Source organism: Triturus cristatus, chromosome 4_1 (genome assembly GCF_964204655.1).
Source record: "Triturus cristatus chromosome 4_1, aTriCri1.1, whole genome shotgun sequence".
Taxonomy (NCBI): Eukaryota; Metazoa; Chordata; class Amphibia; order Caudata; family Salamandridae; genus Triturus; species Triturus cristatus.
Genome location: NC_140585.1, coordinates 266,194,052 through 266,220,566, shown reverse-complemented (window position 1 = coordinate 266,220,566; position 26,515 = coordinate 266,194,052). Strand labels below are relative to the sequence as shown.

General features: G+C 46.0%; 1 protein-coding gene across 2 annotated transcripts in view; it reads right to left on the bottom strand.

Annotated features, from left to right (window-relative positions):
• Nucleotides 1–26,515, bottom strand: part of LOC146854240 (aldo-keto reductase family 1 member C1-like) — a 454,220-nt gene that overhangs the window by 377,486 nt on the left and 50,219 nt on the right. For both annotated transcript variants that reach the window (XM_085652022.1, XM_085652023.1), the window contains exon 2: nucleotides 19,110–19,175. In XM_085652022.1, the coding sequence (XP_085508148.1) occupies nucleotides 19,110–19,175 (66 nt within the window). The remainder of the gene's footprint in view (nucleotides 1–19,109; nucleotides 19,176–26,515) is intronic.

Sequence of the window (26,515 nt, the reverse complement as noted above, 5' to 3'; positions counted from 1 at the left end):
AACCCCTTACTAGAGAGCTTTGTCCTGGAAACTAATGTCTCCCACCATTGAGCAATGGGGAAAAATCAGCCCTGGGCGTAGTGGGCGTAGTGAGGCTACTTGAAGCAATACGGAGTAATGTAATGTAATGTAAGGAGATTTCTAGAGCGCATGGCTGCCCTTGAGCGTCCCAGCGCTAGAAGATGCGACAGCGAGTTCAACCGATAGCGAAGCAGATGGTTATGGGAACAGCCATGTCTTTAGTGACTTTCGAAAGGGAAGCAGATTGTGTTGGGCCCAGAGGTCAGGCGGAAGGGAATTCCAAAGCTTGGACGCATGAAAGGAAAAACGTCGACCTCCTGAACGAGCTTTCCTTATCTTGGGAATTTGAATCAGATGGGCGTGCGAGGATCGGAGGATTCTGGTAGTGGTGTATGGAACCACAAGGTCCTTTAATATGGACGGCGCTTTTCCCTGGACGATTTTGTGGGTTAGGCACATAGCCTTAAAATGTATCCTTTGCTCAACGGGCAACCAGTGCAAGGCTCTAATTGCTGGTTTGGCAGAGCAGCGGGTCTTAGTGTTTGTGAGAATCCGGGCAGCGGCGTTTTGCACCACCTGTAGCCTGGCAATCACTTTTTTTGGAGCCCCGAGGTAAAGAGCATTACCATAATCCAATCTTGAAAGGATAAGACCCTGTAGGAGGAGTTTCCTTGATTGAAATGGGAGCAAGGGAAGAATCTTACGGGTGGTGCGTAGGAGACCAAGGCATATTCCAGCCGTTTTTCTTGCCTGGGTGCTTAGGGTGAGGTTTTGATCAAGCCAGATCCCCAGGCTTTTAATTTCAGCTTTGGGGATTGGAGGTGCGCCCATGCATGGAGGCCATAGAGACTCCGGCCGGAAATGGGATTGGTTGCCTATCACCATAATCTCCGTTTTGTCGCCATTGAGTTTTAGGTGGGATAGGTTCATCCAGCTGACTATGTCCCTCAGGCAGGAGTGCAGATCTATTTCGGGGTTATCCTGCCGGCTGAGGGAGACAACCAGCTGGGTGTCATCCGCGTAGGTCAGAAGTTTAATACCGTACGGGACGACAATACCTTCTAATGGCGACATATACACGTTAAAGAGCGTAGGGCTTAACGATGAGCCCTGAGGTACTCCGCAGTGTATAGGTGTCTCCCTGGAGAGGAAATCACCCTCCGCCACCTGGAAAGATCGATTGTCAAGAAATGACTTTAGCCACATCAGGGCCGAGCCAGAGATACCAAGGTCATGGAGTCTCTGGGCCAGGATACTGTGGTTGACGGTGTCGAAGGATTAGGCTTTTTTAGTAAGGCCTTGACAATCGCTTTCTTCCAGCTTGGTGGGACACAGCCGCTTTCAATGGATGCGTTTATCAAACTCACCATGGGCGCCAGAATGGTGGAGGTGACTTGTTTAAGATGTCTGACAGGTGCTGGATCAAGCGGGGAGCCGCTTTTAAGGGATTGGAAGATGGGCCGCAGGGTTTCCTCACAGATGGGAAGGAACATATCAAGTTCTATGTGTGAGTTCTGAGTCTGCTCTGAATGAGTGGATGCCGGATCGTTGGGAGGAAGTGGGGGAAGCTGAAGGAGGATGTTTTGAATCTTTTGGTCAAAAAACGAAGCCCACCCGCACACTTCGTGTAGCCCCACTACGCGCCACCCGCCTCCCTCCCGCCCTCATTTTACAATTACTAGAAACATTAAATGAAGAAAAATTCCTCACGAATGCGCATGCGCGGGCGCCCGCGCATGCGCATTCGTGAGGAAGAAGATATCCAGGAAGCAGCAAGATGGAGCCCCGGGACGCGGCAGCTCAGGTAAGTAATTTTTCTTTATCTAAGGTTTCTAATAATTGTAAAATGAGGGCGGGAGGGAGGCGGGTGGCGGGCAACTCTGCTTCGCCGCAGGGTGTGCGTAGTCTGCCCCTGCTACGCCTACTTTGCGCAGCGCGAAGTGGGCAGTACTACGCACACTCCGTGGGCGGAACGGAGCACTGCGCCCACCCTTAGAAAAAATACATAAATTGTTGAAGTGGAAAGACATTTCACAAGCTTAAAAGGGGATGAAAAATAAAAATGTTACCTACATGAGTTAAAGTTTGGGAAAAAGATAGTACATTTAGGCCTCAGTATGATGTCGGTCGGAAAGGCTCCAAATGGCATTCGGTTTGACAGAACCGTGTTGGAAGCCAAGTTTCCGACCGACTCGGAAACATGTCCTACCGACCGATTACAATACAAGGTAGTCGGTTGGTCATTCCAAATCGGTTCCGACCGGCATTCGAAGTGTCTGAGTCAGTTGGAGCTGAATCGCAGACCTCTACAGGCCGCGTTTCTGACGGACCGATTACGATGTCGGATTCCCACAGCCGTTCCGACTCGGTCTGTCTGACACTGATCGGCTTTTGGAAACTGTCTTTGGGGGCCCGTAGCAGGCCCCCTCCACCTGGAGGCCTCTAGTTGGGACCAGTGGGGGTACACAGGGGTCCCCTTTTTCAAACAATTCACCGTGACGCAAGCATCATGGGGTACCCGCCGCAAGGTACAAGGTTTTCCTCACCTCCCCCTTTTTGCAATGGGAGTCTGTGTTGTCGGTCGAAACACACGCTCCCATTGAAGTCAATGGGAGTCGACCTAATGGTGTTTGGAACCATCGCAATTGGTCGGTCGGACTCCCGGAACCCGTCGGTCGGAAACCATTCTGACAAGAATTCTATTGGAATGCTTTCCGACCGACAATGTAATAATATGTATTTGGTTGTTGGACTGAAAAGTGAATTGTAAATGTGCGTATCAATAATATTGGTTGTTGTTTTCTGTTCTCTCATTTCCTGTTCTCTATTTATACACAATTAAAAAAACAAGTTACAGAGAAGCAAGAAACTTTAGGCATCAGATAGCATTGCCTACTATAGCCATAGCATTTGGTCAATGATCACTTTATCATTCTATATGGAGTTTTGAAATACAAGTAGTAGTGGATATAGTAAGAGTGTCAAAGTCCTAGGTTTAGAAAATTACCATGGGGTTGATCTTCAGTAATGGCTCAGAAGATTTAAGAAAAGATTTAATGCTCCTTCAAAAGCCTTGAATTCCCACCCTGAATAGTAATAAAATGTATGCTCTCTATTGTATCTTCTTGGGCGCATTGGGATTCATAACAGACCAAAAATACAACTTATGTCCTGATAATGAGTTGGGCGTAGTGGTAATTACTGGATGCAGGGGTAAATAGCGCATGACTTCAACAAATCGTCTGATCATGAGTTAAAAACTGCATGTGTTATTTAGCACATGTGCTAAATACTGCATAAATGTAGTCCAGGGGTGCTATTTAACGTATGTGCTATTTAACGCATGCGCTATTTACCACATGCGAAAAATAACACATCTGGTAAATAACACCAAATTACAAGTGCAAGAGGTTATTAAAAACCAGTGCAAATACTACCTTGAAATACCATCAGTCAAAAGCAGGTCGTAAACATTCATGAAAGCGCAGGGAATTAAAGGAAAGCTGTAAAGCAATAGAATTTTTTTTTGTTTGTTTTAACAGAACATGGATCAGGATTAACATGATATAGTGGTCTAACCGTGCTGCACCCATTTTATTGGACAATAGAATGGAAGTGTAAGCTGCTGCAATCAACCTATGAGAGCTTCACCTGTCCCTGACCGTTAATGTAGGTCTGGCCTTGCGTGCAGCTGTTTTATTATTTTCTGTTCAAACAGTGCATTGCTGTGTGGTTTTGTGCATTATTGTGTTGGTCTTTGAATGTTTCTATTGTTTTACAGCTTTTCTTTAATTGCCTACACTTCATTAATTTTCACCATCTGCTTTTGACTGAAGGTACTTTAAGGTAGTTGTGTCCATTCGTTTTTCATGACATTTCATACTTCTAATTGGGTTTTATATATCACATGCGTTATTTTTCGCACATGATAAGTAGCGCATGTGTTAAATAGTATTTGCGTTAAATAGCACATCTGGGGCCTGATTACAAGATTAGTTGCCATTTATTGCACCTGGGTCCTGATTATGAGTTGAGGTGTTACTTATCGCACACGATAAATAATAATACCACAGGGCATGTTATTTATCATGTGCAATAAATAACACCTATTACAGGTTTAATGGGCATAACATGCAAATTTTGGTGTTTAATGCACCAAAATCCACATGGTATCGTAAATACCGTACAATATCCCCTGTTCAATTTTGACAGGTTTGACCTGCTGAAATTTAAAACATCAGCGGAGATATTTAACTCATCCTATAATTATAGGATGCATTACCTACAGTCAAACTCGTAATTCCGACCCATACGTAAGCAGGGGTTTACGCACGGGTTGGAATTAAGCAGCCCATCCGTAATCAGGCACCTGGTGAATAATGATTAAGCCTGGGCATCGTGCTCGGCTTCGCCCATGGAGTGCACATAGCGCTGCCTGCTTCGCCGTTTATGAAGTAGGCGTAGCAGGCAGCGCTACGCACACGCCGCGACGAAGCAGAGCGGCCCGCCACCCGCCCTCATTTTGAAATAATTTAAAGAATGTTAAAAGTAAATAAAATACCTTACCTGCAGTGCGGCGTCCCAGGGCTCCCTCTTCCTGCTTGACGGCAACTTCTTCACACAAATGGGCATGCGCGGACGCCCGCGTATGCGCATTTCTCGCGAGAAAGGTAAGGTATTTTATTTACTTTTAACATTCTTTAAATTATTTTAAAATGAGGGCGGGCGGGAGGCGGCCGGCACGTAGTGGGGCTACGCGGAGCACGCGAGTGTGTGTAGATTTTGCCACACTACACGCTGCTCCACGTAGCCCCACTACGCCCACTACGCCCAGGGTTAATAATGATACCGTGGGGTTCATTATTTATCAAGTGTGATAAACAGCATCTATTACGAGTGTCTGGGGAGTTTTAGGTGGAGGATACAGTAAATACCGTATGCGTTGCCTGTTAGATTTTGGCAGGTTTCACCACCCAAAATGTATCAAATGTTGAGGTATTGAACCCATCCAATAATTACGATAATTATCAGATGCATTAACTAAAACTAACCTTGTAATTTCAATCCGTGCGCAAATAGGTGTTTACCCATGGGTCGGAATTGAATGAGCAACTCGCAATCAGGGCTGTGGACGACAGTCATGGAGTATTTAGCACATGTGCAAAATAACACGTGCGTTTTTGTAACTCATGATCAGAGGATTGCTTAAAATCATGTGGTAATTACCACTATGGCTAACCCATAATCGGGGCCCTAGAGGATACAAATGTTTATGTTCAGTAATGCTAACGGACACTCACTAACGACATATGAATGAATGAATGAATGAATGAATGAATGAATGAATGAATGAAGGGATTTCTTAAAGCATGACAGCTACTGTGAGTGTCCTGGTGCTATGGCAGGTGGCCAATAGAAGGTATCCCACATCCTACAGCTTAAACAGATGAGTTTTAGATGCTTGTGGAATGATTTCTTCTCAGGGATGCCTCTGAGAGGAAGAGGGAGCTAGTTGTAATACTTGGCCGCAAGAACCGAGCAGGCTGATCCACCCCATTTCTTCCATTTGGTGAAGGAGATGGTCAGCAGTCGTGCGGACTGTGAGCCTAGAGTTCTTTTGGGACAGGATTCGAGCATCCTATTGGACAGGTTTTTGGGTCCGGTCTTATAAACGGCGGCATGTGCCACTGTCAGTGCTTTGAACCTCATCCTCTTTTTTTTGTTTTTAAATATTTCTTTATGACATTTTAAAACATCCAGAACAAAAAAAGGGATCAAACAATAAGAGATACAGAGGTATTGAACTCATATGTATACAAATAAAGCCATGACATTGTGCACCGCACATTGTAACCGCCTAGAAAGGCGTCCACTCAAACACGAAAGAAGCATTGGTGGGAGGAAATGATAGGTGCTAGGACTTCCGAGGGAAATATAAAATACACAATAAGATAGTAAATTATAGCCATACATAACAGAAGTATATGTTATACGCCGTTCATCTGTGATCATTGAGGTACATGACAGGTTTCCACATCCTCATCCGTGCCACGTGTTGAAAGTCAACAAGTCTCTTAGTGGTCGCCATATGTCCTTTGGTCATGAAGTGGGAGGCATAAGTGATAAGATCACAATATGTCAAGTCATGTATCCATGCCGCTTCAGTAGGGCACGAAGCACCGCACCAATGTAGAGCAACTTGTCGCATGGCCAGCAACAACGCAACTGTAGTATAGCGGCAAATACTCGCCGGTATTGGCTTAACATAACCTAACAGGGCCAATAACGGGTTTGGGGTGAGCGTCGCCCCGTCAGGCGTGATTGTGCAGAGTGAACTGCCTCCCAAAATGTAAGTATAGGAACGCAATTCCAAGCAAAGGGGGAAAAATCAGCATATTCTGCTGAACACCTAAGGAAGCGATGCCACCTGGTCAGGTCAGGTCTAGCCAAAAAACAAGGGGCAGCATAGGCCCGGTGCAAGTATTTAAAATGTAATAACTTATAGCGATGGTTATTGGAAATCAGCCCAGTTTGCTCACAACAATAATACCGCATTTTATAAGGTAAAGGGCACCCTAAATCCCTCTCCCATGCAGCCCTTGCCCTCTCTGTCCCAATAGGTTTCAGTCGTATAGCAGTGTGATATAGGCGGGACACTGGATGGGCGTAATCTGGGGCTGTGATAATCAAAGTGAGGGGTGGGAGGTCGTTAGGTTCCTTAGGGTAGGAAGGAAGAGTGACCGTAAAGTACTGTGCAGCCAGTGTTAGATAAACCTATCCATGCAGGGCGCATCATGGCCCTCAGTCAAAGAGGCCGCAAGTCAGAGTTTATAAATAGACTGCGGGAGCCAGGCATTATTAAGAAGGGGATTGTGAGGGGAATATGACATATCCAAGCCCAGATAGCGCCAAAGCTTGGTCCAAGCCCAGTATGTAGCGGGGAGTGTCTGTATCGCTGCAGAGGTCCTAGTCAAACCATGCCGCAGTACAGTAGAAAGGGAGGGCCTGCGTCCATTCCGGTTTAAGATATTGCAGCCTGGCATCGGGATGGTACCAGAAGTATGCCGCTGCCCGCGTCCCACGCAGTGGGACATCAGCAGGGCAGCTTTCTAGTGGCCGCCCGTCGCAGCCTTCCCCCCCCCCCCTTGTTCCGCCTCGTGAGCGAGGCCGCGCCCAGGGTGGGGAGCGCCCAATGAGTGTGCCGGTGGGAGGCGGGCCGTCAGGGGGGCGAGGCTAGCCCCCCCCTACTTAGCCGGCCCTCTCTCTCAGTTCCTCCTCTGCTTCCTGCGCGCCGCTCCGGCCTGGTCACGCGTATTCCCACCCTTTCCGCTTACCCTGCGTGGCGGAGACAGCGCGTTATTGGAATGTTTTAATGTTTCTCTTTTGCGTTGCAGGCGGAGTTACAGGGCGATCTGGAGGCAGAAGAGTACAGTAAGGGTACCTCTGCGACAGGCGGTACAGTAAGGGTACCCCCTGTCCGGCACAGTAAGGGTGCCAGAGCCAAGGTCCAGGAGCCGAAGGGGGTTCTGGGAAGACCGCGATGGCGCCCCGTTAGTCCTTCGGGCGGTTGGGGGGCCTGACCAACCGGGGGTGTGCCACAACACGCTCCGCCCCTGTCAGAAGGGGCGGGAGTAGGAGACAGATCACGTGACCCAGCGGATGATCTGAAAATAAATATGTGCCGCACTGCCGGGCATCAACCCACCGTGCGTGCTGGCTCACCAGGCGGGCGGAGCAGCGAGGGGCTGCTTGCCCTGGATCGCCCGTAAGATAACCCATTTATCGTCATACTTATGTTGTATGAAATAAACCTGCAGCAGTTCTTCACCCACAATGAAAGTGTCAGTGTAATCCTTGGGTGACGTCTGTGCATGCGTGTTGTGTGGAGCGGATGACGGTGTGGTCACTATGCAAAATGTGCCTGAGCTCTGGGTTAATAGAGATACAAATCAGGGACACCGAAACCGCCAAGATCATAGGGCAGAGTCCACCTATGCCAACTAATTCTAGGGGTTTTGCCAGCCCAGACGCATAAGCATACGTAAGAGTGCCATTTGAGGCGCACTAACGGGGCCATATGGATTAATTTGACTACGTTTCTAAAACCCTTGGGTATACCAAGTTTCAGAAGATTTGCATGCAGGAAGGACCACTCAAGAGAGTTAAACGCCTTCTCAGCATCCAGCAATATACCAGCCAATGGGATGTCTGGGAAGATCTGATTAAGAAAGGCAATCACAGTATGGAGATACACAAAAAGTGGAACAATTTCAAGATATATCATGACCGAAAACAAGCGATTATACTATCCATCGACAAAGAAAGGGGCGTAGAGAAGATTTTAGCTAATATTTTGATATCATGATTAAGTAATGATAAGGGTCTGTATGGGGTACAGTTTGGCGAGTGTTATAATCGCCGCTCGCAGCGTGGGGGGTTGTATACCCTGTCCAAGAGATTCAGCGTAGACCTCAAGAAAATGTGGGACCAATACTGCTTTGTAAGCTTTATAAAAGTCACCTGTGAAGCTGTCCGACCCAGGGGCGCGAGTTCCACTAAGGGCATCTATAGCCTGTGAGATTTCCTCACAGGAAAGGGGAGAAGTCATGAATTGCTGGTGACTCCCCTCGAGCCATACCATCGCCACCTCTGACAGATATTCTGCTACCTCACCGCCCGTCGCAGTGCTGAGAGATGTATACAAACGTGTGTAATATGAGGTAAATTCAGTGAGAATAGTGATGTTATCAGTGAGCATGGAGCCATCTTCTAGTTGTAGAGCAGTAATGTAGGTGGCTTGACATATAGGACAGAGCAGTGAACAGTGTGCGCCCGGGTCTCTCTCCCTCTCATGCGCACCCTAGCAAATACGTCACCTCATGGGCTGCTAAATCCCGAAATTCTTGTAATCGAATGGAGCGTGTATGCAATGGCATGGGGGACATGGGCAACATACCTTGCAGGCCGAGATCCCGCAGTTTCCCCTCAATGTCTGCCAACTCCTGTCTAATGGAACGAAGGACACCCGCATGTTTAGCTATACATTACTCCTGATGTATGCCTTAAAGGCCTCCCTTAACGTGGAATGTTTCGAAACCATCCCCGTGTTCAACAAAAAATATTCAATAATCGCATCACGGATCTCTACGCAAAATACTTCATCATGTGGTGTGTTAATTGGAGACCGCCATGGTGTCACAGGTGGGACAGAGCAGGGGTTCTGCAGAGAAACCATCATCGGGGAGTGATCAGATAGCAAATGGGGGTGGCAGGTGGTATCTGTGAGCCATAGAAGGACCTCAGGGGAAAGGTACCAGTGTTCTATGCGTGTCCAGACACCGTGGGGGGCAGAATAAAATGTATAGTCTCTACTGTGTGGGTGCCCAGATCTCCAGATGCCTGCAAGTCAGAAAGAGTTCAAGAAATTGGAAAGAACCTGCAGGGCATGTGTCTTGGAGATACGAGAGGAGCCAATAGAGTCAAAGGGAGGATAAGGGATTATATTTAAATTGCCACCCAGGGGGACATGATCAGCATGTAGACGGGTTATGTGAGTGGAGAGCTCATGAAAAGAAATCTAGAGAGTCTACATTTGAGACATAGACATTAACTAGCAAAAAAGATCGAGCTGCGAACGTACTGGAAACTAAAAGATAGTGGCCCTCTGGATCAGCAATCAGCTCCATACAACAAAGAGAATACATTTAGGGACTAAAATGCTAACCTCTCCGGAATATGAGCTATAGCTGGCAAACAACGGTTACCTCCCCTGGCAGAAGGATAGGAATTTGCGGGTATTTGGTGTACAGTGTGTTTCTTGGAGAAAGGCTAGTTGAACAACATGCATTGTCAAATAGGAGAGGATTTGCCTCCCTTTCCGAGGTATATTCAGCCCTCTAATGTTCCACGTCACACATACAAGGGACATAGTCCCAGCACTCTTAATCGGTGGTTCCATACAAGGTATAATGTGGAAATGACTGTGCAGATGTACTGGAGATAATCCATGTCATGGCAGATAGGTTAGTGCAACCTCTGTAAGAAAAGATACAGAACAACCCTTCACAAAGGTGAAACAACACTCCACCCCCCACCCACACCATAGTGGAAAATAATAAACCCAGAAAAAACAACAGAACAAATCCGGTGGAGTACTCCTTGGGGTATGGCAACGCTCATGTGGAGGAATGTCAGGATAACACAGTAGTGGGAAACCGAGATCATATCAGCCTGTCAAAAAAATACATGAACGGCACGGATTGTATATAGTGCCTCATTACTGCAAACTGAATCGCATGTGAAGAGAGAGAGCAGAGTGCGCAGCCACTAAGTTTACAGTCTTCATGCCTTCAGGGCGGTGGAGTAGTCTGCAATTCCGTGGATGGTGGGCTTTTCGAACGAGCAGAAGGTTGGTCAACAGTCGGCTTAGTTTCAGATCTCCGCTCCTTGCAGAAAAGTATGGCATCCACCGGCAAATCAAAGATATGTTGTTGACCATCTATCTGAATCCGCAAGCGAGTAGGGTACAACATTGTGTAGCGCACATTGCAGTTCCGGAGCAGACGCTTGGTATCAATGTATTTACAGCGCGCCTCCTGCACCAGTGATGTAAAGTTGGGGTATAGTTACACTGTCATACCTTAATAGTGTAGTGGGGCTTTCACATGAGCAAGGCGAAGGGCGATATCACGGTCCCAGTAGTGGAGGTGACTGGCAATGATGATACAAGGTGTCGCCCTCTGTATCAGTTGTTTGCCCTCTCAACTGGGAAGGAAGCTGTGAAAGAGTCTCTACCAAAGAGTTCCACTAATAGGTTCTCAACAAAGGTATCCATGTGCTCAGTGTTGGTGGTCTCAGCCACTCTCGCAATGCGAATATTGCTCCGACAGGAATGCGCCTTCAAATCCTCAGTCTTTGCATCCATCACTTTAAGTGTTCCCTTCATCTTCTCAAGTCATTTATTCACCGCAGTCCCACAGTCTTCTATGTCAGAGATTCATTTCTCGGCAGTGTCTAACCTAGTTTCATGCCTCTCCCTGCTCTAATGCATGCCATCTAACCGCATAGAGACAGTCAAAATGAGTCTATGGACTTGAAACCAGATTTGAGCTCAGCCAATATAGCAGCAGCACCATCAAGGGGGGGTGGGGGGGGGAGCACCGGACGTGGATGAAGCTGAGTCCCCCTCAGTGGGGTCCTCTGAGTTCTGGGGACGGGGAGTTCTGGTCACTCAAAATTAAGCTGCTGCTGTTTAGGATCGCGTTCCCCATTGCACCGCTGTAATAGCAAATTAGGAAGACTCAGAATATGGTGCAATCAAGACAGCACACAGTGCACCAGCTCTAGGGTACAACAGCAGGAACAAACCAATAACCAGATGAGTGAAAGGCAGGTATAATAGCCAACGCAGGCTACAAACGAGTCACCCTACATGGGAAGGCTCCCAATAACAGTTCCAGCAGCAATCAGCACCCCCGGGGCACAGAGATCAGACGCAGTTTGCATTAGAGAGTAATAAATGAACTGCCAGAAAACAAGAAATAAGCTGCCTCTTCAAGCGATTTGAAGTTATGCATAATGATAGTGAGTTCCGGAGGCATCTGTACTAGAAGGATCAGTGTTGCTGTGTGATAGGCCCATGCAGTAAACAATGTCGATGAGGCCCTCCGCCGGACTTCACCAGCAAGGCCAGAAGGATCCGCCTTGCCAGGCAGTATCCAAAATAGGGCAGAGGGTCCACTGGCACACAACAAGTGGGAAAGCAGGAGGTACCAAGTGGGCCCATAGCAGGGTAGCGCGCAGGGAACTCCAGGCAGCCATCGGGTTGAGGCCCTACACTTGTTCATGAGGGAGCAGCCAATCAAGTTCTGGCTCACCTCACAGAGTGGACACCGCACTCCCGGACCAGCCCAGGCTGAAAGCCATAGTGGAGCCAGGTCCCACAACAGCACAGGTCAGAAATGCCCAGTCGGCCCCTGATGACTAGGAATCGGCACGCCAGACAGAAGCAACACCCTGCCCTCAGGCTCACCCACAGCACCTATTGACAGGGGGCCTCCGAGGAGGCCGTGTATAGTTGCAACTGCTGGCAGGATGGCGATCGGCCTCATCCTGTCATCTGGCAGACACATCAGGATCGCCACACTGAGATCGCTGATGTTGTGCGACCATCGGGCTAAGGAGGCACTAATTTGTGCCAACAGGTGATCATAATCTGGCGGATCCTCCAGAGCTTCAGAGCTGAGCGGCCACCTTGGTCCTCAGCTCGGCCATGCGCCCAACCTCATCCTCTTTTTCACTGGTAGCCAGTGCAGTTGGTTGCAGTAGTGGAAGATGGAGGCATTCTTGGATAGTTTAAGCAAAAGGTGAATTGCCATATTCGGCACCATTTGCAGTTGTTGGATTAGATAATCCGGGGCTCCTAGGTATAGAATTTTCACGTAGTCCAGTATAGAAAGAATTAAAGCCTGCAGTATTATTTTCTGGACTTCCCATCGCAGAAGGTTCAGAAATGTTCTCAACATCCTCAATATCCAACAGGAGGTTTTGACCGCCAATGAGATCTGGGATTTGAAGGATAAGTGAGTGTCAATGAGCACCCCTAGATTATTAGCTGCCTCTGTGGGTGAGGGTGGTGAGGTGCAACTCACCGGCCATGCCCCTAGCCAGACAAGCAAGGGGTTGGCATCAAACAACAAGACCTCAGTTTTCTTCGGGATAAAGTTGGACTTAAGCCATCACATTAATGCTACTATTCAGGCAGCAAATTTTTACCTAGAATCAGTCGTATTATTGGCATAGGTTAGCAGTAGATGGGCGCTGTCTGCATATTACAGCACTTGGATGCCAAATGATTCAATAAGGTATGCCAGTGGCGTCATGTGGATATTAAAAGGTGTGGGGCTCAGGGCCAAGCCCTGAGGCACTCTACACTTAAGGATCTTTGCCTCATAATAGAACGGCTTCAGGCACACGGCCTGTTCTCTGTGCTCCAAATAGGAACTCAACCAGGCTAGAGCAGACTCCTCCACTCCTCGCCAGAAACTGTTTATGCATACAGCAGACTCAAAGGTAGTTGCAGTGACACCTAAATAGCTGTCTATTGACTAACACAGGTACTTATATACACATTTATACTGCCATAGAGGTATTATAGCAGGCAGCTACATAGCAGCACATTTACTTAAACATCTCACACACCCACTGAGGCACTCTTGCACTCACTCACACACTCATTTTCAGAGGTCACAGGTTACAGGTAGAAAATAGAATTTCAAAAAACCTAATAAATGCACTGAAGAAACCAAAGGCAAAAGGGACGATATAGTTAGGCTCACATTTCACTCACACAAAACCAGTGACATTACGCAGTTATAGTTAGTTACTTAGCTAACTATAACATATGCCCCCACAATGCACTGCTTATGACCTCACCTATTACATCACTCATGACATGGTCAGTGACATCACTCATGACATCACGGATGACATCTCAATGACATCACTGATTATATCATCCACAGAACCACTCAAACACCCATCCACACCCGTATATAACCTCACATACACCCACTCCCACACAACCACACACAAACTTATTCACATACTCACACAAGTACTCACTCATGTACTCCCCGATTCAGCCACTCACATAACCATTAATCACCCATACAGCCACTCCTGCACCTACCCACTCATCAATAAAGCCCCTCACACATTCAGCCATACAGACATACAGACACTAACACTCCCACTCTTACACCCATAAATCCACTCACACACTGACAGTCAGTCACCAATATAGTTACACACACATCCACTCACTTACTCATACAGATACAAACACATGTACTCACTCACCTAAACAGTTAATGACATAAGCAAAAACTCACCCATACAGCCACTCTCACATTAACTCACTCACCCATACAGTCACGCATACACCTACGCACTCATCCATACACCACTTATTCACCCATTCACACACCCCACACTCATATTTACAGACTCTCACATACCCACTTACTCACCCATACACCACTGACAGACCTACCCACTCACTCACCCACACAGCCACACACAGACACTCATTCACCTATACAGTCACTCACAGCCACTCACATAATATGTGTTACAAATAGTATTACTCTTTAGTAGTACACAAACTATACTTATTTAAGTTTTGTAGTATCTTGATATATGTGTTTAACACTCAGAAACCTTTCGAGAACACTCACTGCATGATGGCATCAGTGATGTAATTTGAGATGTCATCAGTAATGTCACTGACCATGTCATCAGTGATGTAATATGAGCGGTCAGAAGCAGATCACTGAGGGGGCGTAAATTATAGTTTGCTCAGGTAACTATAACTGCTAAATTTCACTAGTTTTGTACGAGTGAAATGTGAGCCTAACTATAACGTCCCTGTAACCTTTGATTTTTTCAGTGAATATATATGTATATATAACAAAGAAAACAAAAGTTAAAACTTTGTTATAGTTAGGAAACCTGTATTTATTCTTTCTACACAGTTACAAACCAACTTAAAGTACACAAGCATTAGAAATTCTAAATTTACAGTTAAATTTATAATTTACGCACCACCTTCAAATTATTATAACTCACGCACCTTCATACATAGTGCAGTGAACTTGGTAGCCACACTACATTAACTATAGCTTGTGCCTTCTCTATGCACTGCTTATACCCTTTCATATTACATCACGTATACTATCTGAAATCATAGAATTCATAACAACACTTATGTCATCACAAATCAATCAGAGTGGAGCAGCATAGAGTGAAATAGAATTGAGTGGAATGGGGTATGCTGGAGTAGTGTTGAATGGAGTTGCATAGAGTGGCAAACCGTACAGTGGAGTGTGTAGAGTGGAGTAGCATACAGTGGAAAAGCATATAGTGGAGAGTCGTAGAGTGGAATAGCATACAGTGGAGTGTGGGATAGTGGAGTGGTGTGGAGTGGCATACAGTGGAATAGCGTACACTGGAGTGGTGTTCAGAATAGTGGCAGAGAGTGGAGTGGGATAGAGTGGAATAGCATTGAGTAGAGTGGGGTTGCGTACAGTAGAATAGGGTAGAACACAGTGGCTTTGAGGGGAGTGGCCTAGAGTGGAGTAGCCTAGAGTGGGGTAGCATACAGTGGAGTGGTGTAGAGTGGAATGGCATAGAGTGGAGTGATGTACAGTGGAGTGGCGTACAGTAGATTACCATAAGGTGGAAGGTGTAGAGTGGAGTGGCATAGTGTAGAGTGGTGTATAGAGGCATGCAGTAGAGTGGAGTGGCATAGAGTGGAGTGGCATAGAGTGGAGTGGTGTAGAGTGGAGTTGTGTAGAGTGAAGTGGCATGCAGTTGAATAGCATATATTGTAGTGACATAGACTGGAGTGCCGTATATTGGAGTAGCGTCTCATAAAGTAGAGTGGAGTGGCTTATGGTGAAGTGGTGTGGACTGGAATGGCGTACAGTCCAATAGGGTGTCGAAGAGCAGAGTGGAGTGCCATAGAGTGGAATAGCATAAAGATGACTGGCGTGGATTGGAGCGCCGTAGAGTGGAGTGCCGTAAAGTGGAATAGTGTAGAGTGAAATGGTGTAGAGTGGAGTGACAAACAGTGGAATGACATACAGTGGAGTGGAGTATACTGGAGTGGCATACAGGGACTAGAGTGGGGTGGCGTAGAGTGGAGTGCATGTCGTAGAGTAGGGTTGGAGTGGTGTACAATGAAATGGCGTATACTGGAGTGCCATTGAGTCGAGAATTGTGTCGTGCAGTAGAGTGGAGTGCCAGAGAGTGGAATACTGTAGAGTGGAGTGGAGTGGCATAGAGTGGCATGGCATAGAGTGAAATAGCATACAGTGGAGTGGTGTACAGTACAGTGGTGGAGAAAGGAGTGGCATGGAGTGGAATAGCATAGAGTTTAATGGTGTAGAGTGGAGTGGCATAGAGTGGAGTGGTGGTGCACAGTGGAGTGGTGATGTGGACTAGCTACTTTGGAGTGGCAAGGAGGGGATGCAGAGACAAGTGGGGTACAGTGGAACAGTGTACAGTGGAGTGCATATAGTGGAACAGAGTAGAGTGGAGCTGCTTAGAGTCGAGTGGCGTACAGTGAAATAGTGTACAGGAAAGTAGCGTAGAGTGGAGTGGCATATAGGGAAGTGGCATAGAGTGGGGTGGCATACAGTGGAATGGTGTGCAGTAGAATAGCATACAGTGGAGGCGTACAGTGGAGTGGTGCACAGTGGAACAGAGTAGGATGGAGTTGCATAAAGTTTAGTGGCGTACAGGGATATAAAATAGAGTGGAGTAGCGTAGAATGGAATGGCGTACAGGGAAAGTCGTAGTCTATAGTGGTGTAGAGTGGAGTGTCATAGAGTGGTATAGCATACAGTGGAGTGGCGTAGAGTGGAGTAGACTGTCGTAAAGTTGAGCAGCGTGTTGTACAGTGGAGTGGTGTAGAGTGGAGTGGTGTTGTACAGTAGAGTGGAGTGCCGTACAGTGGATTGGTTTAGACTGGATTGGTGTAGAGTGCAGTGGCATACAGTGGAAGAGCATAGAGTGAAGTGGCATGCACTATTTTGGTGTACAGTGAAGTGGTGATGAGTGGATTGGCATAAAGTGGAGTAGCATGGGGTGAAATATCATACAGTGGAGTGGGTAGAGAGGAGTGGTGTACAGTGGAGAGGCATGTCGCAGAGTAGAGTGGAGTGGTGTACAGTGGAGTGGCATGTACTGGAGAGCCATTGAGTAGAGAACTGTGTCGTACAGTATAGTGGAGTGCCAGAGAGTGGAATACTGTAGAGTGAAGTACTGTAGAGTGAAGTGCAGCGGCTTAGAGTGGAGTGGCATAGAGGGGAATAGCATACAGTGGAGTGGCGTACAGTGGAGTGGTGGGAGAGGGGGGTGGTATAGAGTGGCATAGTATAGAGTTGGGGCGTAGAGTGGAGTTGCCTACAGTCGAATAGCATAGAGTGGGGTGGCGTAAAATGGAGTGGTGGTGCACATTGGAGCAGCATACAGTGGAGTGGCGTGGAGTGGAATAGCGAACAGTGGATTGGCATAGGATGGAGTGACATAGAGTGGAGTGGTGTACAGTGGAATAGCATACAGTGGAGTGGTGTACAATGGAGTCTCATACAGTGGAACAGAGTAGAGTTGCATACAGTTGAGTGGTGTACAGTGAAATTGCCTACAGTGGAGTGGCATATAGTGGAATGGAGTAGACTGGAGTGGTGTAGAGTCGAGTGTGATAGAGTTGAATAGCATACAGTGGAGTGGTGTAGAGTGGAGTGGACTGTCATAGAGTTAAGTGGCATGTTGTACAGTGGAGTGTTGTAGAGTAGAGTGGCGTGTTGTACAGTAGGGTGGAGTGGTGTCTCATAGAGTGGTGTGTGGTACAGTGACTTACAGCGGAATGGCATGTTGTAGAGTGGTGTGGCATTTGGTAGATTGTAGTGATATATCTCATACAGTGGAGTGGCATGTCACAGAGTGGAGTGGCATGTCGTACAATCGGGTGACAAATGTTTGAGTGGAGTGTTGTATCATAGAGTGGAGTGCTGCAGCATTGCGTGGCATGTCGTAGAGTGGAGTGGCATGGACTGTTTTGGAGTGCAGTGGACTGTCGTGGAGTTGAGTGGCGTTTTGTAGAGTGGAGTGACATCATAGAGTGGAGTGTCGTGTCATACAGTGGAGTGGAAGTGTGTGTTGTGTTGTAGAGTGTAGCTGAAATGGATGTAGTGTGAAAATAGCTGAACAGATGTAGATGAAAGTTGACAGGAATACAGAATATGGGGTAGAAAGGTTAGGGTTTGTAGTAGATCTAAAATGGTTTAGTAGTGTTGAAGTTACAAAAGACATGGGGGCAGCTTTATTAAAATGACACTCAATGCAAAACTGCAAGATACATTGCCACGCTGCGTTGCTTTGAGTGGGAGAGGGCAGGAATGTGCCATATCGATCAAGATATGGCATATTTCTGTCCACCCGTGACCCATGGAATGCTTTCCCAGGACAGCGCAGCGCAGCGATTTGCAGTGCTTTTCGTTTCGTTTTACCAAGCAACATAGGGCTACACATGGTGGCCTTGTGTTGTTGGTAAATCTGACTTAAGTTTTGCATTATTTTTATAACACCATGTGTGACACAAGGACAACTCGATACAATGATAACCCTGGCCCTTAGTTATGTGTTGGGCCACAGTATATCATGGTATCTTTGGAGTATACCACGGTGCATGCCAATGACAAGGCACTATTTGATTGACTAATGACTACCTTTCCAAAAGGAAAAGCAGTCATGTTGTTTTTAACCCATGTTGGCTGTGTTCTGGGTTAGGGCCTTAGATATAGGGAAGTAATAGGTGTTATTGTTGTTCCCTACCTATTATCTCCTCATTAAAGTGGTAGTAGGTAGGGAAATGTATTTATATTTTTCTATATATTTGAAAAAAAAGTTTATGGAGTACCATACTAGTACCTAAAAAGTACAGCAGTAGGTAAAGAAACTAGAAAAAAAAATATTCTAAAAATGTTGAATACACTGTAGTTGGCAGGGTATGCCCAGACGTGGGTCCCTTGCTCACTTTGTCACTGGATTCAAGTTAGCCTGGCTGATGAGGGGTGTTCCCCCGAAACCGGTCCCAGGATGCTTGTTTCTGGTCCAGGAAGTACCTGGCCTGGGAGTTCGGGCTGGACTCTTCCCATGAGGCACAGGGTCAAGACTGATTTGCATTTGGCTGGGTCCAAACTGGGGTGGCGAAGGAAGCTAAAGAACGATGATGGATTCAACCCAGATCTGTGACTGGGGGTGAGTGTCTGAAAAGTTCCAGCGCTGCGTCCATCATCTCCTTGTGTTTACACTGTAGTACAGTATATTAGTGATATATAGTGTAATACAGTGTATTAATATTTTTTTTTACACATTTAATTGTTTTTTTAAGGTAGAGCTGTAATTTGAAAGTATTACCGCAGAGCTCAGTAGACTTTTTTGTAAAGAATTAAACACTGTAATAGATATATATATATATATTTGCACCCATGGGATATTTTGAAATAAAGTGGATTGAGTACCTGAGCCATGCTGTTGTCATCCTTGTCCCGTGAGGTTGTCGAGCGAGTGACATATCTTGGGGTATGCTGTGGAGGCAAACAATGGAAATATATTTATATTTTCTTTTTTCTTGAAAATGTTTTTATTAATGTTAAATCATACAGCAAAACCATACACAATAGCTTCCATGAAAATCGTATCAATCGTACGTAAGACATTTTCTTAAATATTGTTTACATTTTCGATTGTCGTGAGGCATATTCAGGCAATACTATCATACCGTAATATGTATTTTTCCCTTACAGCTCAAGTAACGTATTTACTTATTTTGAAGCCAACTAGACATTACCAGCACGGGTTCTACATCCAATGCATTGCTATCTCCTTCTTTATTAGTCACAATATGAGTGCAGTTAATTCTCGTACATCTTTAGATTAAAAAAAAAAAATATATATATATATATTCACTGAAAAAACCATAGGTTTCACACATGTTATAGTTAGCGGAAATTTTACTGATAAAAAACCAATGAAATTCCCCCGTTATAGTTAGTGCAGGCAACTATAACTCACGCGACCGCAATCCTCTGCTGATGCTAATACTGTATTTAGACACTTATTTGCCCATGTCTTCTTCCATACATTTTTAGCTATACATATATTACAAATATTTTTTTTTCATAAAGACACATATGTCATCAGCAGAAGATTGCGGTCGCGTGAGTTATAGTTGCCTGCACTAACTATAACGGGGGAATTTCATTGGTTTTTTATCAGTAAAATTTCCGCTAACTATAACATGTGTGAAACCTATGGTTTTTTCAGTGAATTTGCAAGGTTTTTTAAATGCTAATTCCTAACTATTTACGTGTGTGAAACCTATGGTTTTTTCAGTGAATTTGTACGGTTTTTTAAATGCTAAGTTACTTTACGCCATTCGTGGCGTGCGCGCCCACTTAACGCAGTTCGTTCCGTGCGCGCACGGTGCGCTTCGCGCACAGTGCGCGCACAGTGAGCACGCGGTGCGCTTCGCGCACCGCGCGCCCACTTTACGCAGTTAGTGCCGTGCACGCACGGTGGGCACGCGGTGCGATGACAAAGCAAGAAAGCACGTCAACAAATCTGTTTCTGCTTTCCTCCGTGACTATGGTATGGGTGCCATTTACCACAACAACTTGCGTTATGACATGCAAGACATTTATAGAGGAGATGGTGTGCACTTCAATGATGAAGGGAACAGAGTCTTCCTCTTGAACCTTAGACTCTGCATCGGTACTTACTTGTAGGTACCACTAAAAAATCATTTCATAAACACAACGGCTCTTTTTAGAGCCCCCTAATATCTAAACACTTAAATCTGATTTTCATTTTTTTTTTTTTTTTTCCTACCGTACGCTTACCGTAAGCTTACCGTACGCGTACCCCGTGATTTTTTTTAAAATCAATAAATGTTTTCTTTGTACTTTTCTGTCCTTCTTTGACCCCCTTACAAATGTTAGGGGGTCTGTAACTCTCCTCATTGCCCCCTTTCCTTGTTTTCACTCTTTTTTTTCCAGAGTGAAATACACAAAATGGCGGCCGCCGCTTCCTGGTTTCGGCCGATTCGAATGTTTACTAAGATCTAAGAGCCAATCAGAATCGCGCTCGCGCACGCCACCGTACGCTTACCGTAAGCGTACGGTAAGCGTACCGTAAGCGGGCTCAGATATATATATTGATTTAAAGGCTATTTTCTCAGAATCTACTGAACAGATTTACACCAAACCTACAAAAGGCACTTCCTTGACCTAGGGACTACCTCTCTGCCAAATTTTGAGTAATTCTGTTCAGCCGTTCGGGCTGTAGCTCGTTCTAAAGGTCCTATGGAAAAATGCATGGGAAAAACGCGTTTTGGGACCCCCCTTTTATCTCAGCCCCCGCTTGACGGATCCCCCCGAGACTTTCAGGGTAGGAGCGGAGCGTAGCGCCCCACCTATTTTGAGAAATTCGCGAGGATTCGTCGACCGGCGCCAAAGTTATTCAAAATAGAATGTTGAGGTTTTCCTATGGAAACGTGGTCCTAACTATAACTACCTACTGGCGACCGCCAGTAGGTAATATATATATATATATATATATATATATATATTCCAACATACCAGGTAGCACCAAAGGAGGGAGTCCACAGGAGGCTTGTAAGGTCAATCTTTTATTTCTCGACACCCTGCCAGCTAGCACCTCGTCAGGATACAGGCATCGTACATTCTTGGCCAGACGCGTTTCAGGAGTTGTACTCCTTTCTTCAGTGGCAGTGCAGAAGGGATGAAAGTCACGTAGATTGCGCACTTATTTATTTCAACTACCTGCCTCAGTGGGCGTGGCTGTCAGCACAGCCTCATGGTTGCTGTAGTCCGCTAATCAAGTGTTCCCAGGTGGGTGCGCTTTCATTCCTCCAAAATTCACGCTAAAATATTACCCATGTGGGTTGGTGCACTGTTCTGCGATGGTGTCAGCCCCGCTTTTTAGGAGTCGATGTGACCGTAATGTGAGCTGCAGCCCTGAACTACAGCTAAACATCGCTTCCTCCCGAAAATTTCAGCTCCAGATTGGAGCCAGAACGGACCCGCTGTTTGCAGCAGTGGGCCTCACTCCGCGGCTGTGCAAAGCCGTAATATTCCAACATACCAGGTAGCACCAAAGGAGGGAGTCCACAGGAGGCTTGTAAGGTCAATCTTTTATTTCTCGACACCCTGCCAGCTAGCACCTCGTCAGGATACAGGCATCGTACATTCTTGGCCAGACGCGTTTCAGGAGTTGTACTCCTTTCTTCAGTGGCAGTGCAGAAGGGATGAAAGTCACGTAGATTGCGCACTTAATTATTTCAACTACCTGCCTCAGTGGGCGTGGCTGTCAGCACAGCCTCATGGTTGCTGTAGTCCGCTAATCAAGTGTTCCCAGGTGGGTGCGCTTTCATTCCTCCAAAATTCACGCTAAAATATTACCCATGTGGGTTGGTGCACTGTTCTGCGATGGTGTCAGCCCCGCTTTGTAGGAGTCGATGTGACCGTAATGTGAGCTGCAGCCCTGAACTACAGCTAAACATCGCTTCCTCCCGAAAATTTCAGCTCCAGATTGGAGCCAGAACGGACCCGCTGTTTGCAGCAGTGGGCCTCACTCCGCGGCTGTGCAAAGCCGTAATATTCCAACATACCAGGTAGCACCAAAGGAGGGAGTCCACAGGAGGCTTGTAAGGTCAATCTTTTATTTCTCGACACCCTGCCAGCTAGCACCTCGTCAGGATACAGGCATCGTACATTCTTGGCCAGACGCGTTTCAGGAGTTGTACTCCTTTCTTCAGTGGCAGTGCAGAAGGGATGAAAGTCACGTAGATTGCGCACTTATTTATTTCAACTACCTGCCTCAGTGGGCGTGGCTGTCAGCACAGCCTCATGGTTGCTGTAGTCCGCTAATCAAGTGTTCCCAGGTGGGTGCGCTTTCATTCCTCCAAAATTCACGCTAAAATATTACCCATGTGGGTTGGTGCACTGTTCTGCGATGGTGTCAGCCCCGCTTTGTAGGAGTCGATGTGACCGTAATGTGAGCTGCAGCCCTGAACTACAGCTAAACATCGCTTCCTCCCGAAAATTTCAGCTCCAGATTGGAGCCAGAACGGACCCGCTGTTTGCAGCAGTGGGCCTCACTCCGCGGCTGTGCAAAGCCGTAATATTCCAACATACCAGGTTGTGGTAAATAAAAATTCCTTTACCGGGACTGAATTTGATACAGAAACATTATAAAATAGCTCAGTAAAATGAGAGGCAGAATCCGTGATATTAGAGTTTCGGAATGGGCTTTATTCCAATGATCGATTATAATCGGATGCTCCAAGTTCCATCACCACGGGGGTTCAGGAAGTGAAGTACATACTTTATTGACAAGAAGTAACTTTTATAGTACATACTTTACAATGAAGTGAATACAGTAGGCGTAACAATTGATAAAGAAATTGACGTTTTGTCTGCGTAACCGAAAATGGGTGTAATAATGAGTAAAAAGGAACATGATTGGTTATGATGTCATACATAGGTGGATCTATAAGATAATACTTGGCCTAAATGCGCGCGCAGCAGTGTGACGTGTAATTGACGTGTAACTAGGGGGTGACGGGGACTTGACATTTAGCTCTATATGTGGAGACGAGAAGTCTGGGGGGTCAAGTCAACCTAATCCCAAATCATATCTAACATCCTATGTTTAAAGAACTATGTTATCCACAAAAGAAGGACTCTCGGACAGGATCTATTCTATACTGACTGTGCGTGCGTGTACAAGCGTCTAAGTGTCTACACTGAATGCGAGGGGGTAGGAATATTCCATGGTAACAGGGCTATGAATTACTTGCATGAGGACAGAGAAGCTGGGCCTTTTTGCTTGGTAACAGGAAGAATGTTTACTTAAACTACTAGGCAGGAATGCATCGGCTGAGGGGGAGGCAGATAATTCGAAGGTGAAATACAGTTCTTGGCAGAGAATAGGCTGATGTCAGGCTTCGTGAGCCGCGCAGAGAGTGAGACAAAGTTCATGGTCACAGATGCAGGCTCGGACTGGAGCTTTCAGAGGCAGAAGGCAAGAGGAGTTTTGATGACAGAATCAGGGCCTACTTGCCTGGACTGTAAAGTGGCATAAGTGAACCATATAAAGCCGGTGGCCTTTCATATTTAGGAATGGAATATCCGGCCTATTCATGGCGGATCTGTCAAAGGACATGTTGACGGTGGACGCACATGTATTTGCGTCTTCATAACTGGAACTGGAGGGAACATACATGTACTTGTGACATGCACATGGAACCGTTGGGGTCCAAGATAGGGGACATAACTGACCAGAAAAATCCATATTTCCACATTCCCTCCTTGTCCCCTACTTGCCCTTCAAGAGATATCAATCTTCATCAATCCATTGATCTGTTCATATAGCATCATTTGTTCTTCTTTCTTCTTCCGGGATCTTGAATGAAAATCTTGATGTGGAATGCACGATGTGGCACACAGACCACAAATCGCTGGTCCACATTGTAGACATAGACAGCAACTGAATAGTATGAGAAGGCCAATACCTAGGAAGGATAAAACTCTCCATCCCCAGGCTGATACCGCATTCCAAAACCAACTGGACCAAGTCCAAGTGCCTGGGTTCTGGTGTATCTGGCTTACAATCTTATGAAGGCGAGTGATGGCTTTATATACAGATGGCGAATTTTCTGGTATGAATACGCAGCAGCTTGATCCGATGACCCTACAAGCTCCGCCCCTATCAGCCAGGATGACGTCAAGGACAAGACGATTTTGAAGCACAACAATCCGCATAGCAGACTGCTCTTCCGTTAAATTGCCTAAGGCGGAAATAGTTTCATTCACCACTGCTTCAAGGGTTCTAGTTAATCTACGTATCAGCTTGCTATTAGTAACAGTACCTATATAGGGAAAGATGCCTTTATTAAAATCTACATACTTGTCCCATGCCGTTTCAGTGTAATCGACAATGGGGAGATCTCTCCGCTCTCTGTTGTGCACTAAATGAATATTTCTGTAATAATCAGGAGGAGCTAGGAAGACAGGTGGCAAAAGGAATGCAATGTAGCAGGTACCATCCCAATCTAGAGGTAGACGCATATATGCAGTCTGACCACATATAAAGTAGGAGTGGCGAGAAGCTCTAAATGAAGATTTGCCTTGATCACTGAATTCTACTATAGAAGTGCATTTACTATGGCCCATATGTATGGAACCAACCTTTCTTACACACAATTCACCCTTCGCTGGGAATACTGACATGGTGGTAAGACTAGTTCAACTTCGGATACGACATTTAGAATCATGAGATTAGGTGTAAAATTTCCTAATCCATATACTTCATTTTCTAGATCAGTTCCTGTTCTTTTGGGGCGACCCTCCTTGTCAGGATAGCAGACCTTGAGTAAAACTAGGTTCAGGTTTCCCCATATCCAATGGTCTTGGTAAACTGCTGTGTCTGAGTCTATGGAATTGATTAAACTAAACCATGCTCCACAGGAGCCATTATTTGTAAATGGATGTGGAAAGAAAGGCAGGACTCCTTCATAATTCTGATAGGGAGGGAGTCGGCCACATACCCAACAATTAGTGGCATTACTAGTCTGATGGGAATGATGTAACATACTAATGAAAGTGTTATTGCGCAGCGCAAGTCTATAAGACAATTCATGCGGAGGTAAGTCACTAAAAGAATGTTCAGCAGCAACATTATAAACATGTCTAGAAATAGGGTAATATATGTGCAACAACATACTTGTAATAATTATTAAAAGACTCAATAAAAACAAAATTAATAATGTCACTATGCAGTGGCTACGCAGTGATTTACAATACGCCTGTCGTTTCAACATTTTTCGGGTATTTTCTCTACTCAGGTCCAAGGGATACATGTCAGAGACAATTCGACCGCTTCACCTTGGAGAGGACTTAAACAATCAAATTGCTCGACTTGTTGGGCCTAAGCTTTAGTTTGTAATTTTCAGAATTGTTCGGTTCAACAAAAGGAAGCTTTGTATCAGTCTGTGAGGGAGTGCAGGGCACAATGTCTATATCCGAGGATAGTCCATGAAATTTCTTGATATGGCTTGAATGAATCCAGCCCTTGCGGCCCTCGATCTTCACGGCTGTTCTTGTGGTCAACAGGACCAACTTGGGTGCTTTCCACCTGGGCTCCAGCTGAGTCTTTCGGTCGAAATTCCTCACAAAGACAAGATTACCCGGAACAACGTCATGGGGTTTCACCTCAGTGTTGTCGGGAAAGGCTGCAGCTACCTGTGAACGAGAAGATTGTAGTGCAGACATCAAGGAAGCCAAGTAATCTGTCAGCATATTACAGTCAATATCAGTTATTTTGCGTGGTATAGGCGTCCCCCACATATTTGGTGGTCTGCCGAAGATCACCTCATACGGGGATAGCCCTGTTCGAGAGTGTGCTACCATTCTCATGTAAAAGAGTGCAACTGGTAACGCTACTACCCAGTCGACACCTTTCTCTCTACATATTTTGGACATTCTGATTTTCAGTATCTGGTTATGTCTTTCTACGAGACCTGCTGCCTCGGGGTGTCGGACACAGTGGAATTTCCACTGATATCCTAACAGAAGTGAAACATGTTTCATTAATTCGGATGAGAACGGCTGGCCGTTATCTGAGTGAACAGCACGTGGTAAACCGTATCGTGGGAAGAATTCTCGAACCAACTGTTTGGCAGTAGTCGGGGCAGTGTAATCTGAAACCGGGTATGCCTCCGTCCAACGGGACAGAGCGCAGACAACTACGAGAACATATTTGAATCCTCGACATCGTTCCATCTGGATATAGTCCATCTGGAGTACTTCAAAAGGATGATTAGGAGTATGAAATCCACCCTGTT